This window comes from Melozone crissalis, unplaced genomic scaffold (assembly GCF_028551555.1).
Source record: "Melozone crissalis strain CALT ecotype California unplaced genomic scaffold, PUWL_Pcris_2 ptg000039l_1, whole genome shotgun sequence".
Taxonomy (NCBI): Eukaryota; Metazoa; Chordata; class Aves; order Passeriformes; family Passerellidae; genus Melozone; species Melozone crissalis.
In genome coordinates this window covers 1556890-1574836 of record NW_026535817.1, presented here as the reverse complement: position 1 = coordinate 1574836, position 17947 = coordinate 1556890, and the positions used below count along the sequence as shown (strand labels likewise).

Below are 17947 nucleotides of genomic sequence, written 5' to 3'. Positions count from 1 at the left end.
AGCCAGGGGTTCTGGAGTCAGGGTGTGTAATCACAGAATCAGGGAACCACAGAATGGTTTGGGTTGGAAGAGACTGTAAAGATTATTGTGTTCCAACTCCTCTGCTGTGGACACTTATCTCTATCCCAGGTTGTTCAGAGCTCCATCCAATCTGGCCTTAAACACTTCCAGGGATGGGGCAGCCGCAGCTTCTCTGGGCAACCTGTGCTAGGGCCTCACCCCCTCACAGGGCTTTGCCAAGGGCCAGCAAGAGCCAACTGGGAACTGTTCAAAAACACAGCCAGGCTGCCAGCAGGGAAAAGTGTCTCCTGGAAAGGAGCAGCACATCTAGGGAGGAATTGAGAGCTTTGCAAATGGCTGTGAATGTTCAGATGTGCTGACATACTGAGGCAGGTTAACAGGCAGGGGTCCCAGCTGTGCAGTGGGAAGTCTGCAATTAAAAGATCCAAGTCCTGGCACCCACTCTTTAAAAAACATGTTGAAAGTTATAGTGAGCTCAGAGAGGAGCAATACAGGTCTGGAAGGTGAAGTGAGGACATTTCACTGCTTAGAAATTTACAGCATGAACTCATACTCTGCAGTCAACTTTGAGAAATCATCCAAGCTGGAATGAGATGCAGGTTTTGTATCAGCAAGGGAAATTATCGACTGGAGCAGGAACTGTGCTCAAGCTTTGCCTTGGGATGGGATAGTTGGTGTTTGTGTGTTGGGATTGTGAGAGGAGGATCCTACCCAGTACAGGATGCCCAGGGTCCTTTTGAGACACCCCTCACACTGGGGTGCTCAGGAACCAGAGGAGCCACAGCATTCTGGAAAGATCAGGAAGGAAGTGGAGGGAAAGAAGATGCAGGAGGGTGAGAAGGACGAGAGCAAGCAGCTAATCAGGACAGGGAAAGGGAAAATGAACCAGGGTGGAAGTGTGGAGAAGGAGCATCCAGAATGCCCAAGGACCAAGGGCATGAGCTCAAATGTCCTGTGTCTTGCTGCCTGAACACTCCCTGTTCTAACCCCAGGTGTTCAGTTCCCTCTGTGGGAGATGGAGCTGATAGCTCTCCCCTGCCTAGGGCAGCAGGGAAATCCCCTGGGATGGGATGCTGTGCCCCTCTGTGCCACAGGACTCGTGTATAATGTGCTCTCAGTGCTGTGGATGAGCTGCTGCTGTGCCTGCACGTCCCTGCATTGCACTGATGCTGCTCACACATGAGTTTTTCTTGGGTGGCTGCAACTTCAGGGCAGTGTTGGCAGGACAAACATCAAGAAGTTCCCTTTTCTCCCACCTGCCACAGACTGGGAGCACAAGCGTTGGAACATATTTGGGTGTAATTGAGGAAAAAAAAACAAACAACGTTAACAGCTTCAAAAATTGTAATTTGCACTGTTCCTGCAACACTGGTAGCACAGGTTTTGATAGGAGTCTGTGTCCCATATTTTCCCCAGGAATTACTCAGGCTGAGCACGTGAGGTTTCCTCATAAGTCAGTTCCTTCTGCACCTGGAAGGGCAGCAGGAGCTGTTTCTAGAAGCAGGCTGGCTTGTTTTGCTTTCTGCCAAACCTTGACTGCAGCCCTGCAGCACAATTCTGTGCTTGTGCCTGGAGCTCGGTTACTGTCAGCAGCCACCCCGAGCATCTGAGTTTTAAGAAGCCTCTGATGGGATCTCTTCCTATTTCCCTTTGTGCTCCAGGGACTTTAGAGTGTTCCAGCACTCCTCCTGGGGTGGGAACAGCTACACCATCTTCTCTGGTCTGTGCTGCTGCCATATTCCAAAACGTACAAAACACAGCGGGGAGTTATCCTGCTGGGATGGCTTGGATGAAAGATTCCAACCTCAGAGCAGCAGTGGGTTGTGTTGGTTATTTTTCATCTTCTGTAGCAGTGAAAGGCTGAGCACACCTGAGAGGAAGTGCAGTGGTGCAGGCCCTGGGCTGTAAGGAGCTGCTTGGAGGGGGTTGTTGACTAATCCTGCACTTCTCTCCCCTGCAGCCTGCCATGAGTCCTGCTCCTCGTGCTGGGGAGCTGCTGAGAGCCACTGCCTGTCCTGCAGGGACCCATCACACGTGCTCCAAGCTGGGCTCTGTCTGGTCAGCTGTGCCCAGGGGTTCTTCCCAAAGGATGGTGTCTGCACTGGTAAATACCTGTGAGAGGAGTGCTCTGCACAAGCAGCAATCAATATTTCATTTTGCTGTGCAGCAGCTGGGGTTTTATTCATGTCTGACAAGCCAGCTGCACCCTGAGCATTCATAGGGGATGAGGGAAGCTGCTGTTTGTTTGTGAGATTATTAATTCATTTACACTAATCAGATGCTGAAAGGTTTGAGGGATTTTTCCTTGCTGAACAGCTTGAAAAGCTGGGCTCTTTCTGAGGGCTTGACAAATCCATTTGTCTGTGGAAAGAAAAATGGCCTTTGCCAGCAGCTTTCTGTAAATTTAATTATAATTCAGCATCACAGTAACTAATACCTGCACAGCAGATGTGCCTTGGGAGATGGGAAGGTTTGCTGGGAAAAAGGGAGAAGAGGTGGCTAGAGGGGATTAAAAGACATAAGTCAAACAGATCCTGAAAGGGAGAAAAAAGATCTCAGATAAGGAACCTGGCATTTGCCACATGGATTCCTGTCCAATCTGGATGGCTGTTGGCAGCCACCTCCAGCTGCTTGGGAGGACTGTCCATGGTCAGTCAGGGCTTGTTGGGCTTCAGGAGTGTGGCTCACACAGGTGTGTCTGGGCTACAGCTTGATAGAGAGAGCTTAAAAGCTGGAACCTGGTGGCAAAATTGTTGCTGTTTGTGCTTATTCTCAAGGACCAGATTCCTCTTCATTTTGGTCAGTGTTTGTACCAGGCAGCTTTATTCACCTATGTTTTAAATGTGCAGGCTTGAAATCTTACAGCTGAAAATAATTTAGACAGAAAAGAAAATTTAGCTTAGGTTTGATTCTTATTGCCAGTGGTTTCTCAAAACCCCACAGTTGTTCCTTGAAGCCTCTGAGAGTCAGACCTTTCACCTTCTACCAAAACCCATGCATTTTGATACCCAGCTGGAGAGCTGCTTTGTCTAGTGAAAAGAAACAGAAATTGGTTAAGTAAAATGCTTGACTCTTCTAAAACTCCATCAGCATATTGCCTTAGGAAAGCCAGAGTTCCATGGACAACAGGTCAGTTCACTTCAGAGCTGATTGCCTAGGACAATATATGGACCACAGGAATTGATAAGAAAAATTATCATGCTGGAGTTCAGCTGCATTTTCCCACTTTGAAGAGAAGGTGGAGGGGGGAAATTATCATTTTTTTAAATCACCTTTTCCCCCCCCCTTCCTTCCTGAGCAATCTGCTAACTGCTGCTTGTGAAAATGTATGGGGTGCTTTCCATCCATGGGGAGAGGCTGATGGCTTTGCTGTTCTTCTTCTCGTGGCAGCTTGTGGCCAGTTCTGTGAGAGGTGCTCTCCAGAGGCAGGCAGGTGTGTGAGCTGTGCTGCAGGGAAGCTGCTGCACCAGGGGCAGTGCCTCCCTCAGTGCCCACACGGACACTTCCCCAGCAGCACTGGAAGGTGCACAGGTAAGAGGGGTATTTTTGCAGGTAAGAGGGGCATTTTTGCCCTTTTCTAAGCTCTCAGGGCACCCCCCTTGTGTTGTCTGCTCTTCCTCAGTCATGGGGAAGGAATTTTGAGAGCACAGAAATGGGAGTGGGGACAGGGAATTTGACTTTTTTTGGTTGTTTTCTTTGGTTCACTTGTGATGGATTGTCTCAAATAACCTCTCTTCCTTGCCAAACATGCTGAGGTACACATTCAAAACATCGTGTGAGCGAGAGTAATTACTGGTAGTACTTATTAATACATGGGCACTGAGTCTGACTCCAGCTGGGAGTTTTCTGCAGCTAGAGAAGGCTGTAGTCAGCAGCAGCACCACTCTGAAGGAGTAGAAATGGGATGTTTCAGCTCTGTGTGCTCTGTTTCTCTGTCAGCTTGTCACGCTTCATGCTCCACGTGCCAGGGACCTCTGGCCACTCACTGCACCTCCTGTTCCTTCCCTCTGGCCCTGCGCCAGGGCCAGTGCCTGGAAAGCTGTGGAGAGGGCTTTTACCAGGATCACAACATCTGCAAGGGTAAGCTCTGCACTTGGGATAAGTTCCCCAGCTGCTATAAACCAAGTTTTGTTTTTCCTGTATCCTGTGCTGAACCAGTCAATGCTTGATTCCTGCCTTTCCTGCTGATTGTTTTCTGCTTTGAAAAAAAGTGAATTTTCCCACATACTTTCTGATTTCACACCCCCAGGATTTAGTGATTTCTGGGACTTTTTTTTTTCCCTTCTCTGTGTACAGTGCTGACATAAATGTACATTGCTCCCAGGTTTTTTTCAACATTATTTAAGAGGTGGGTGAAATTCCACATATACCTGGTATGAAATTCCACATATACCTAGTATGAAATTCCACATATTTGTGATATGAAATTCCACACACATCTGGCAGATTTGCAAAGACTGAGGTCATCTTTGCAGTAGTGGGAAAAGAGAAAATTGGGAAGGTGAATTTCTCTTTTGTGTGAGCCCTTCACACGAAGGGCTTTTCTCCTGTCATTTCTTGCTGCCCCTCCTAATGAGATTGAGCTCACTGTTGCAGTTCCAGAAATTAAAGGAGAATTGGCTGTCTGTGGCCCAGGGCTGCAGTTTATTATTTGTTCACCAGCTTTGCTCAGGAAAAGAGCTGCTCCTTGGAGGTGGGGGGGAGCAATGTCAAAGTGTTTTTCTCAAATCCCTGTTCTGTTGTAGAGAGCAGGACCACATGCTGCTGAGACTTGTCTGTTGGGTCTCTGGGAAGCTGTCCATGCCCTTCTCCCTGGGAAAGCTGTGACTCTGATGGCTCTGTCCCCCTGTGCCCAGGTTGCCACCCATCCTGCCGCTCCTGCGCCGGCCCGGGGTCCGCGCAGTGCCTGCAGTGCCGGGCACCCCAGGATGTCCTGCAGCCTCACCTGCCTGGGGAAGGAGCTCTCCATGGCCTTTGCCTGCCCCTCTGCCCATCCCATTTCCATGTGGACAGCACAGGAGTCTGCAGAGGTGAGAGGAGCTGGTTGGAGCCCTGGGGTTTGGATGTTATGGGGGAGCTTGTAGAGCATTTGATTTGTACAGCCCTGTGCTTGCCTCGTGACTGCCATGATTGTTTAAACTCTGTAACTTTCAAAATGACACATGCTAGTGCTTTTGAGGGAAAATGTAATCTACATAAGTCTCCTGACTAAAGGACTCAGGTACCTTCTTTTTGAATGCCTGTGTTCAAGCCTGCACAGCTCAGCTCCTTTCCATTGAAGCTGAGTATGTGATTTTTAGCACTGACTTACTTTGAAGCAGGATCAACCCTTAAATCCTTTTCAAAAAAGACTGAGCTTTCTCCTTCTTAGCCCTTGGAGCAGGTCAAGACATCCCACAGCAGTCTTTTCTTTTGAGGAAGCTCTTCTGCTACATGCCCTGCAGCACAACTGCCATTTCAGCCACTCTCCTGAAATACCAACTAGGAAGCTTTTCCATGAAGGCTGGACTTTGGAAAAGGGGGTGATGGGATGTACACTGGGGATATGTGTGATATCCCACCAGTCAGAGAGATAGTGACTGAAGTAAAGTAATAGTAATAACAATAGTAACAACTCTACAGGCGACTATTTCTTCCTGTTAGGAAAAAACTATCTGTAAAAGTGGACATAATTTAAAATCCAGGTTTTTTGGTTTATAGTGCTTTGAAAAGCAAACTCACAACATTGTGCAGAACAGAAGTATGTTCATATGTAGGGCAAAATTCTGGTTTTGCAGAGTCATAGAATGGCCTGGGTTGGAAGGGAACCCTAAAGATCTCCCTGGCTGCCAGCTAAGTGTAATTGTATAAATTACTTTATTTCATTTAATTTCCTCTGTCCAGCCCTGTGTAGTTGTATAAATTACTTTATTTCATTTAATTTCCTCTGTCCAGCCCTGTGTCGTTGTATAAATTACTTTATTTCATTAATTTGCTCTGTCCAGCCCTGTGTCTTGTCTCCCCAGAGTCCAGAGGTCTGCGTTCAACTCACACAGTAGAACCTGTAGCCTCCAGCCACCCTAATAAGTATGAGATTTTTGGCTAGTGAGTTGATGTATTTATTTAATCAGATGGCTTAGCTGAAGATGGTTTGGTTTAGGGCCAGTTCCAGGAAAGAAATGCAGTTTTTACCTGCTCTCCTCCTTCTTGGTGGGCCATCCTTGTGGTGAGTGTTTGTTTCAGGTGGCCAGTCCACCTCTGTGGGTGTTTGCTCTAGAATGGATGATAACTGTGCAGTGATAGGAAACCCTGCCTGGAGTGGCTGCAGGGTGATAACAGAAGGTGACTTCAGCAGCTGGTGAGTTTGCAGAACCCCAGAGCTCTTCCAAGGAGGACAAGAGCATCACATGGTGTTGGGCAGCTCAGCTTTGCATTTCAGTGGGTGCAAAGAGATATCAAATCTGCAGCTGTCTCTGCCTGCCCCTTATCTTCAGGAACTGCTCTCTACTTTGCTCTCCTTCCTACCTCTCCCAAGCATATTTTGAGGCAGTAAGGAGCGAAATAAGGTGGAATTAACGTGGCTTTCTGTGTGTTGTTGTGTCTCCCTGTGCTGCAGAGTGCCACTCCTCCTGTGCGGGCTGCGTGGGGAATTCCTCCCAGGACTGCACGGCCTGCCCGGCTCCTCGCGTGCTGCTGCAGGGCAGGTGCCTCCCCTCGTGTCCTGAGGGGCTCTTCAGCCACAGGAACCGCTGCTCCCGTGAGTGCACCTGCAGTTACAGAGGCTGTAATTCCTCTGAGGGTGTTTAGGTATTTTCAGTCCAACTTCAGGGAATGGAATCTCCTCCTAATGCGAGAGAGAACGTCTGCCGCTATAGCGCATGAAATAAAACGATGTGGACACGCGGCTCTCCAAGGTTAAAAAGAGGGAAGTTTAATTTCTGACTCCAACATTTATAGATTTCTAAAAGTGACAGTGGATTGGGGGATGACAGTGCCACCTCTCCAATGGCATTGGACAAACCAGCAGTCTCCATAAAAGAATTTCTTCTCCATAAAAGAATGCAAAACAATAAGTTATTTACATAAAGTGTGTGAGAAAGTTCGTTTCAAGAATGTAAACATCAGAAGGCTTAGAAAATCTAAAAAAACTAGGGCAACAGACATGCACCTGGAATCATAAATTGCAATAAGTTTTGCTCCTCAGGACTGTTTCCCTGAAGATATTTTGCGCTTGATTTCAGGGTGGTGTTCCTAGCTTGTGTGCTGTGGGAAAAAAACTCTTTAATGGACAACACCAAAAAAATAAAATGCTTTTATTTGGCAAAGCCTCGGATTTAGAGAGAAAAACCTTTCCTAAAAAGTCCATTGCTCTATTTATTTAATTTATTCAGCCAAGGAACAACTCTATTAATAGATTTATTTGGCAGGCCATTGTAAAGATTCATCAGTTCTGAGGTGTGCACTGCCACCTTAGAGCTGAGGTAACTGCTGAGTGCTGCTTTACGCCGTTTCAGGCTTATAAAAATGTCTTAGAAACAAAATTTTGGTGTCAGGAAAGTGCCATCTTGCAAGCTGTGTCCTTTTATTCCTAAAGAGCTTTGAAAGTAGTTTTTAAGAATTTTTTACTGACTGGTAGCCTTAGTATTTTTATCTCCCTCAGATCTATAGCATGTAAATCTGACATCTGTCGTTAAAGCTGGGAGGATACAAAAGCAGCCCATGAAATATTTTTGAGTGCTCTTAAGCCACTTTCTCTGCCATGTCTTTGTTGAGCTTTTGGCAGACAGAAGTGGCTAATGAGCTGGCAGGGCATTCCTGCTTGAGAGGTTTCAGTTTGGCAGGGCTTGGTGGAAAAACCATTCCCCAGTTTTCCTCTCATGCATATCAAGCACCACAATGATGTTGACAGAGTCCCAAGAGAAGTTTAATTTATCTCCCCTGTGCATCCCACTCTGTTTTTTTATATGCACAAGCATATGCTGGAGGGAGGAATAACAGGGCCAACCTATCTCTCTCTCTCTCTTTTATGTTGTGTCTAGATCTATACCTTGATTAATGCAGGGAACAAATCACTGACAACCCATTTCTCACCTTGTGTATTCAAAATGAGCCTTCCAAGCCACAACCCTGCAGTCCCTGGTGCCATGAGACCACTTTGTGCCCATGTTTTGTGGGAGCAAATGATGGTGGGAGCTGGTTTTTGGAAAGGGAGGGGAGAGGGTTCACCAGTAGCCTAACCAGGAGTGTTGATTCTCTCCCTCAGCCTGTCACCCATCCTGCAAGACATGCCATGGCCCCTCTGACTGGGAATGCTCCACCTGCCACCCCCATGCCACTCTGGATGGTGGCAGGTGCAGGACAGGCTGCAAGGAGGAGCAGTACCTCAACCTGGTGGGCTACTGTGTGGGTGAGTCAGGGCAGCTGCTGGGGCCTGGGCTGTCTGTGCCATTGAACTGCTGCTGCACACTGCCAGCAAAGCTGCTTGAGTCCTGCTCAGAGCTTCAGGAAAAGGAGCTAAGTTGGAATTTGTGATCCAAAGAAGCAGCTTGATGGGGCCCTAAAGAAAAGCTGGCGTAGCAAGAGTTGCTGTGTGCATCTTTGGGAGGTAATAGGATTTCTGGATGGGGGTTGTGCTGTGTGGGTGCTCACTGCCTGCACTTAAGCCCATCATCTGAAACCACTGATTGCATTTATCTGTTTAAAAAGAAAAATCGCTTTTAATCCGTCCCACAGACACGTATAAACATATCCTGGGAACTGCTCCAACCATTTCTGAGCTTTGTCAAGCCTTTTCTTTTTTCTTTATCAGAAAAAGCTACGGTGTGTGAGGCTTAATCCAGGCTGAACAGTTCCAAATGAGATAAGGAATCCTAAGAAAAGGGAAAAATGCATTAGGAGTAATAAATATATCCATTGAGAGGCTATTGTTCTCAGTTTAATATGATTTCCCTTCACAGAGCCTTCTCTTTGCTGAACATCTATGTCCTGGATGTTTTTTAATGAAAGACTTGTTTCTTTGCTCTCCACAGCTTAATTCTATGAACCATTTCTTCATCTCCCTTTTAAACAACAGTGACTGTTTTGTCTGCAGGGACAAAAAGAGCAGGAAAAGAAAGTGTGTGTGGAGTAGGAAACTATCCTAAAAGTACTGTACAGCTCCTTAGGAATTCAGGCTGGGGAATCAAGATAGAGCCAGATAACTGCAAACTGGAAATAATTCAGCATTTCAGTGTAAAGAGGTATCTCTGTCCTGTACAATTTTGGGGGATACAGTGGTACTTACTAATGTCCTGGCATGTGAGAGCTCTGTGCATTTCATTTCTTCTACCTTATTTCCCCATTAATTTGCATTATGCTTCCTATAAAGAAGTCCTGTGGAAAAGTGGCCTTCCTCTTTGCATTGTGCTGGGAAAACCTTAGTACCATTTATCATCAGTCAGCACTCTTTCTGAGGAGGATTTATTCTTTAATTATCCCTTTGTTTGGTGTCATGGACCAGTTCTCCTGCTCCCCAATCCCAGTGAGCATCGGGGAGATGTCCCAGGAACTAGAAGCAGTGTGGAGGGCATTCCTTGTGGCATGGGAACCTTCAGTGTCCCGGTGTTTCTTTGTCCCGCAGAAACTGTGAGAACCCTTGCAGAGCAACATGACTGAGGTTTTTCACCTTGACCAAAAAGTTGTGCTCTGGCCCAGGATCTGCAGTCTGAAGTGTGTTGCTCTTTGTGCTAAATTTATGTATGGTGTTTAAGCAAAGGATGTTTGTGGCCAGTTCTCCTGGAGGTAAAGTGCTCCACATCCAGGTTGTTAAGTTTCACTCAATCTTCTCATTTAGCACTGATTGAAATGCTGAATTTGCCCTTGCAAGTTATTAATTACCAGTTAAAGAGCAGCTGTCCCATAAAAGAGCACATTAAAACTCCTGACACCCTCATAAGATATGATTTGCAACAGAATCTAACAAAGCTTTTTCCTTCACCTCCCAAAGCAATATATTTTTACAATTATCTTCCCATTTATCTTTAATTCCCCACCCTGCAGGCAGAATTGTGTTATGGCTTATAGGGCCTGCTGTGCATCACAGTCACCTGCCATCCTTTATGGACCTGGAGGGGGAAATCTTTCACAGAGGCTGGAGAAAAGCAACTGTCACTCCAAACCATTGCTTGGGAATTAATGGTGTTATTGTGACTGTTACCTGAATGAGGATTGGAACATTTGCCTTGTTAATAGGAACAAAAAAAGGTCTTGTTTTCAGCAGTTAATCAAATAAGCATTTTGCATTTAAACAGAGGAAAGATAAAATGTCCTCAACTTTCAGAAAATCAGTGAGTCCCTGAGCTCTGTTTTGGGCACACAGAATTTGTGCCAATTCTCCCCTGAGAGTGCTCAATTGATTAATTTCACTTTATAGCCCAAATGTACAGGAATGTGCTTGAGACTTGAGCCATCCCCCATTGGATCTCACAGCTTCTGTGGTGTTTGTTTTCCCAGTTCCCAGATGTCCCTCTCCCTCTGGCTCAGCTTGACTTCAGCTTCAGGAAACTTTGCAATCGGCACTCTAAAAGTCCCAGTCACTGCTGAAAGCCTTGTCCTGCCCTTGCTTTTCTGATTTGAGGTTTCCCTGTTTATCTGGAAGCTTCCCTGGCTTTTCCTGACTTTTCCTGACTGCATGGAAGGGCAGAGGGACTAGTGTGGAAGAAAACTGTGCACCCCAGCTGATAGAGAATCCATCTCAGTCTGGTTTTAACTCCAGCTGCAAGGGAGCTCCCACTCCCTGTGTTCCTCAGGCCCATGCTTTCTTAGCCTGTGTGCAGTTGGGAAAACCTTCAAAGCTAAACCAGAAGAGCTCACTCAGGAGGGGGCCTGTAACAAGCTTTGCTGCCTTGCTCTTAAAATTCCAGAAGGGACACTCTGACAACAAGAAATATCCTCAGCTCCTTGTAAAATTAATGAGCTGTTGCTGTCCGTTTAGAGAGACACTGATATCATCACAGAGAGCTGGAGCAAGAGGGGCTCAGCTCCACTCCTTTGCTGCTCTGCAGCCTCCTACAGAGCCAGCAGCTGAGCTGCCAGAGGAGGGAAAACGCTTTCCCTGCTTTGCTCTGGGCTCCTTTGTGCCAGGGACCTTCCAGCTGGGTCTCGCACCTCACACTGCCTGGGGAAGCTCTCCCAGAGCAGGCAGATCCCTGCAAACCTGGTGTCACTTCACCAGGAATTCACTTGGCTTCTTTCAATGACAGATTCCCTCTCAGGTCTTGGAAAAGAGACACATGAAAAACATTCCAACAACCAAAGCAAGCCAAAGATCCTGGTCAGTGTTGCATATCCTTCTAAACCAACCACACTGACTTGCTTTCTGGAATTACTGTAGGACCAGAGGCTTTTTTGCCCACTGATGTGACTATAAAGTGTGTGGTGTTTTCAGTGCTGATTTTAAGTCATGCTCTGTTGTAAACCTCAGGTCTCACCTTAGAGCACAGCACAAAACTTGCATCAGGAAATACTTTCCTGGAGAGCCCCTAAGAGGGATGATGTGTTTAAACAATATATGCTCAGCAAGTGGTGGAGCTGAGAGGCAGAAATGCCACTGGTTTCCTTTGTCAGCATTCACAAACACTTCAGAGATGGTTTTGTCTCCCCAAGAGCCTCTTTTGTCTTAGAACAACCTGTAACAGATAATTTCCATATAGGAAGGGCACAGTTTTCTTGCTTTATTTGCTAAGAGAAAGCTGAAGAGGGTGTGGAAGTCAAGGAACTCTGGAAATCCATGTAAGTACTTCCATTCTCCTTTGCAATGGAAGTAGCTTCACAGGAAGATCGGTGATGGGGGTTATTTTTGCATAGAGGTGAGGAAGAGGGAAATCAGAGCCAGCTGGCAGGGGAGCAGGAAAACATTTTGCTTGGAGAGTGGGAGGAAAGTCAGCAGTCTCAGAAAGATGAGGAGGGAGGCATGGGGACTACCAACTAAGGGGTGACAGAATTGCTAAGAATTCAGTTGGAAGGGATCTAAGGGAATTAACTAACTAGTGTGACACTGACCTGCAGCCAGCTGGAGATGTGAAGGCTCCAGAAAACCCAAATCCCACAGGCTGTGCCCGCTGGCTGAGCTGGAGGCAGGACTGACAGGGAGAAGGCAGAAGCAGGAAACAAGAAGGGCTGGGGAATGACTGAGAAGCACAAGGAAAACATCCCCCTTCTGTTAGTCCTGGCTTCAAAGGGAGCCTGCTGTGAAAAAGTGAAATCATCTCTCCCTAAACAAAGCCCTTCAGTTCTTCCCTCGCTCTCTTACTCACTCCCCAATGTCCCTGAAATTCACCATGAGCAGCAGCCCTGGGCTTTTTGTTGGTGCTGTGTGTGCTTTGATCTCCAGGCTTGCAAAGGAACAAGAGAGTGATGGGGCTGATTCATCCTAAAACAGTAACTGAGAAAACTCTTGCCACTCGCTGGAGCAAAAATAGAGGCTTGTGAAGGGAAAACTCTGCTGCAGCAGCACTGAGTTTTGTAGATACTTGGATCTTTGAGTGTTAGTTTGTGAGAATCTGGGTTTTTGCTGCAGATACTGACTGTGTGGATACCCTGCATTTTCTCAGCCTCATTTTTATGCTCTGTGTATGAAACCTTTTGAGCAGATTTGTTAATCATTATACCCTGCCAAAGCTCTTTATTAGAGACCAGGGGCTCTAGCAAGAGATTCAACTGGAGGAGTATTATTTTAGCAGTAAGGAGAGTCAACATATTACCAGGTAAATGTGGAAGTACAAAAAACTAATTGGATTTTTGGTAATTTTGTTGGTTATAAGTACATAAACCTCATCACCCCACCTCCAGCCCATACAAATCACAGGTACTCAGGGCCTTTGGGATGATCTCCCAGTCCTTGCTCCCTAAGGTGGGCTGCATGTGATCCTTTCTGGCTCCAGGGCCTCCACCTCTGTACCCCAACTCTGGCTGGTCGTTTCCCAGCTCCAAGGCTGAGAGCACAGAGCAGAAACTCCATGGGTTCTGCACCCTGTAAAAGCAGGAGCTGAAGGAGGCAGCTCTGTAAGAAGCTTGGATTCCTGCCTGCAGTCAGGACTGGATCAGTTTCTGGGCTGCTTCTGGGCTTTTGCAGCAGTGTGGGGTGAGAGTCTCCTGTGTGTGACATGCAGGAGATGTCAGCTGGGGCCAGGCTCCTGCAGCTATGGATGCAGAATTCCTCCAGGCTCCCATGTGAGCCTGTGCTCAGCTTGTAAATCTAGATTGCCTGACAACCTGTAGTAGTGCTGTTACAGGAGACAAAAGACAGAAAGGTGAACCTGCAGCAGAAATCTGACAAGAGGCCAGGCACTCCAATCAAGCTCATTGTTACATATCTTTCAAGACAGTTGTCATTTCCTTTATAATTTTCTCGATTACCATAATGAGGATTAATTTGGCTTCCAGGTTGCCTTACACTGCACCTTTGTGCACACAAAAGCCTTGTTGTCAAACCTTGCGAAGCACCTAAGTTCAGGCAGAGGTCAGGAGACGCAAGCTTGCGTCCTGCTGGGGAGAAATGAAAAAAGGAAAAGGTTTTGAGGCACTCTGATGCCACTCTTGGCCTGGCTTGGAGGGCTGCTGTGGCTGTTTCAGGGTGTGGATGGCTCGTTTGTGTGGGAAAATGGGAGCAGCAGGAGCTACAGGAGAAGGTCATGCAGCTGTCCAGGTCCTGCTCCTCATTTTGCCATGGTGGGAGCAGAGGGAGGTGGGTGCCTGAGGCCTCCGGTGGGGCTAAAGAGGAGCCTTAGGCAGAGGCACTCAGCATCAGAGAAAGGGCTTGGGAAGCAAAGGCCTTTGAGCTGGCTTTGTGCAAAACTTTCCCAAGCTCACTTAAGTATGCAAAGAGGATGCTTCAGTGGGGCAGGAGAGAACGTGAAAATGCTGTGGTGCTGAGGAAGAGCACAAGATGAGGAGGAGGCAAGAGGAAAGGATGCGGGAGTTTCGGGTAGGGGGATTTGCTCTCCAAGTTCCATCCCTGCTGCCCTGCTGCCATTCTCAGCCGTGCTCTGTGCCGTCCCTCCGTGCTCAGTGTCCCTTGTTCCCTGCAGACTGCCACCCCCTGTGCCAGCGGTGCGTGGCCGACCTGCGGGACAGCGGCAGCGTGTGCCTCAGGTGCCAGCACGGGCGGCACCTGCTGCTGGGGGATCGCTGCCTGCCCCACTGCCCCCCGGGACACTACGCCGAGCACGGAGCCTGCAAACGTGAGTGCCTCCTGCAGAAACCTCGAGGAGCTGCAGGGAGCTGCCTGCACCCCTGGGACGAGTCCCACCAAGTGGCTCCTGTCTAGTGGAGAGGCTTTGTCCAGCTGGCAGGACGCTGCGCTGGAGCAGTTTTGTTTTCGTGCTGTAGGAGTTTTTTCCAGGATGTTTTGCAGCCTAAGGTCTGTTGCTGAGGCTTGTCTTGGTGCAATAATGGCCCTGAAGGTGATGGCTTGTAGAAGCTCCCAAAACAGAAAGCCAATTCCATTCAGCTTTCTAGGCTGGTGCAATGGATGCAGCACCCAGGGCACATTTCATTTTCTGACATGTGCCTGCATCTCCTCCACTTGTTGTTGTTGATGTGGTTTCATGTTCCAGTCATTGTCTGAGCTGCTTTCTACTCCCGGGCTCTTAAAAGGAAGCAGATTCCTTTTCTTGTTCTGAGCCTGTCAGAGAAGTGGTAAAGCTCCAAGCTGAGCAGAGGATATTGCACTTCAGTTTGAGAGAAAAGAACCCAGAGCAGAAATTCAGCACAATGGAGATGCTCCTTTTGCAGGAAGTAGCATTTCCTAATCTAGTTCAGGGCAGGTAATATTTCAAAGCTTCTCTCCAGCATTCTGGGACCTGTGTGTTTATTTACCTGGTTTTGACAAATGAGATCTCAGAGCTATGAAACATACTCTGTGTCACTTGATTGGAAAGGCCCCTGAGAGAGAGAGAGAGGTTTTGCCTTCCTGGCAGTGTAAGCCTAGGGATAACATTTCTTCCCTTTGGTTTGAAGGTTTGATTTAAAAGGAGTTGTGCATTTTTCAGACTGTGTCACAGCCTGTAGGATATTTTGTTCTGCCTTTTAAGATCCCCAGCACAGCTTCTGATCCCTTTGCCCACTCTTTCTCATGATTAATTTTACACCTATCATGATAGGTGTAATGATGGCATCAATCTTTAAATAAAGGCCTGTCAAGAAGTAAAACAGATTAATCATTTTGTACGTAACCTCTCTGGAGAAAGTAATTGGGTACATTGCCCTCAGCCCCTGTGATATTTTAAATCCCGTTGGTCGGACTAAGAAATGAGCCTGAAAAGTCAGGAGGGAAATGTGGAGAGGGTGCATGGAGGTAGTCTGGTCTCCATCAGTGCGATTCCTGCTGAAGGGATGGATGTGAATCTTCAGAGAAGTGTGGAGCTGTCAGAAAAGCACTGGATGGCTCCTGCACAGACACAGAGGATCTAACCTGAATCTAGCTGGGAGAAAGCATGAGGGGGAGGTATGTGCTAGCCCTTTTTTCACTCTTCTCTGTTAGACAGGTCCTGGCCACATCCTGCAAGGGTTTTTCTTAAGAAGGAAAGGCTGAAGAGAAGAGGGTAAAAAGAAAGAAAGGAGAGGATCCTTTCTTGGGTGGGGGGCACTGTGCACCACTGAGGGCTTAGACTTGACAGGAGCTTCTGGTGCTCACCACCCCTGCTCCCAGTCCCAGAGTGTTCCTGCTGAAGCCTGTGACACTTGCCCTGAGACCTGTTTTTCCTTGATCAGAAGCCGTGTTTTTGCTGTCCCTGCAGCGTGCCACCCTTCCTGTAAGAGCTGCACTGGCGAGGGTCCCTCGTCCTGCTCGTCCTGCAGTGCCAGCCTGGTGCTGTCCCACACGGGCGCGTGTGCTCCGCTCTGCTCCCTGGGCTACTACAGGGATGACAGCAACACCTGCAGACGTGAGTGCCTCTCCCCCAGCCCCCTCTCCTTCCCACAGTGCCTTTTCCAACCTGGCTTTTCTTGCTTCTTTGCTCACCATGGCCGTTGCCTGGAAAAAAAAAGGGTTCAGGTGCCTAAAAATGTGATGTGAGTTGACAGAGGTGATGAGCTGCCTCAGGAGCAGAGCCTAGAGCAGGGCTGAAATTTCAAAACAGTTGCAGTTTTGTTATTGACCTCAAAAGACAAGAGGCTTTGTGTCCTGCTGTAAAAATCTGCAGGAACATTTGTGTAGGTTTCCCTGTGATGGATTCTGGACTTGATGAAAACTTGGCAAGTTGAGACCAGTTTTAATGAATCCTTACTAAGGCAGACCCCCTCCCCACTGCACTGCCTGCCAGTACATGCCATGGAAGCTGCACTGGAGCTTTTATGTCCATTTCTCCTCATGGGAAACCCCAGGAGAGTTGAGGCACAGCTTCGTAGACACAGACCTGAGCTGATCCTAATGATCTGGTGGAATTGATCTGGTGTTAGGCTATGTTTTATGCCACTATTGGTATCCTTTGTGCATCTCTCAGGGCCTCTCTTTTCCTTTATTATTTTGTGTTCACTCCGACCCTGGGTTATTCCTCTCAAAAATTATTTGGCTTGATGTTCTAAAATTCAAAATTATATGGCCCAACAATACAAAAAAACTGGAAAAAGCCCTGCTTGAGTTGTCCCACTATAATACACATACCTAAAAGTGAGTGAATGCTGATGTGGTTTGGTCACTGTGAACCTGAACACTCAGATTAGTGAAGTCCTGTGTTACCCTGATTCAAATTCTCCCAATTTATGATAAAATAACTCTGTCGCACTGAGTCCAGGTATCAGTGTCATCCTACCTAGACCCAATTTTGTCACTGATGAGGTCCTGTAGGAGGAAACTGAGGTGGTTGTCAGCTTTACCTGCCTGTTGTTGAAATAGATGGTTCTCCTGAAACTATTATTTCCATCTGATCAGCAGAAATGGAGACGCCTTACATAAGTTCAAGGAAATACTTGTACCATTCTTCTGTTGTGGAAAAAAAAAGAAAGAGGGCATTCTATAATAACAATGATAAAAAAAGGGAAAGTAATAAAAAATAGGAATTAAAAAAGTGTTCTCGCTGGCTTCTTACAAGCTCAATAAAATACTGTTTTCTCCAGCAGTAGGGATTCTCTTCTTGCTTGCTGCACCAAATTATCTCCCTTCCTAATTAACATGTCCCTTTCTAATGAAAGCTTTCCTGTTGATAGCTCCTGCCTCGGGATATCAGCCTAGACTGGGAATGTTCATGAGGCCTGCACCCTTCCTGAATTTGGTTCAGGGGCTCAAATAGATTTTTTTTTTTTTTTTGCAAGCCAATTTAGCTACTCTAATCTCCTTATTGCAAATGGCTTTTTAAGAAGTGTTTGTAATCCTTGGAGCAGGGGGCTCAAGGCCAAGTGTGTTGGATTTTTGTCATTCCAAGTGTCACTTGTGCCTTTTCAAGTGCTGCTGATAAGCCAGGGAGATACAAATTGTCCCAGGCTGCTGGGAAACTGCCACTTGGAGGGAATGAAGATTGTTTAATCGGAGGTTGGCTGCCAGGCTGAGAAAATCTGGTCCCTTTTCAATGTTTATTTTAGTCTCTTTGCACTTTTGAGGAACTCAGGGTTGGAATGAGGTTCAGAGAGATGCTGAGTGCATGTATGGACCCTGGGAGATATTTTTAAACTCAAAGACATCCTGGCCCATGAACAGTGAGAAGCTTAACGGGCTTAAAAATGCAGATAGGGAGTTGTGCTGATAAAACAAGCAGACAGGTTTGCTTCCAGATACAGTTTTGCTTACTCTTCTGGCATGCCTCCATGGGTAGCCAGATTCCCGCGGATTTAGACCTCATGTAGAATGTTTTACTGTATTTTTAATAGTTGGTTCTTTGGAGCGCTTGAAAAAAATAATTTTTTCATGTAGTGTTCTTAAGTAAAGAAAAATCAGAGTGGCACCAGAGCACCTAAAAGCAGCTGCTCGATTCTT

The 17947-nt window shown here is 47.0% G+C and overlaps 1 protein-coding gene across 1 annotated transcript in view; it reads left to right on the top strand.

Annotated features, from left to right (window-relative positions):
* The window catches only part of FRAS1 (Fraser extracellular matrix complex subunit 1), a 106611-nt gene that overhangs the window by 49474 nt on the left and 39190 nt on the right, over window positions 1-17947 (top strand). Inside the window, exons 16-23 of the mRNA XM_054283763.1 lie at window positions 1982-2125; window positions 3412-3552; window positions 3961-4101; window positions 4878-5051; window positions 6617-6757; window positions 8264-8407; window positions 14067-14219; window positions 15777-15923. Of these exons, the coding sequence (XP_054139738.1) occupies window positions 1982-2125; window positions 3412-3552; window positions 3961-4101; window positions 4878-5051; window positions 6617-6757; window positions 8264-8407; window positions 14067-14219; window positions 15777-15923 (1185 nt within the window). The remainder of the gene's footprint in view (window positions 1-1981; window positions 2126-3411; window positions 3553-3960; window positions 4102-4877; window positions 5052-6616; window positions 6758-8263; window positions 8408-14066; window positions 14220-15776; window positions 15924-17947) is intronic.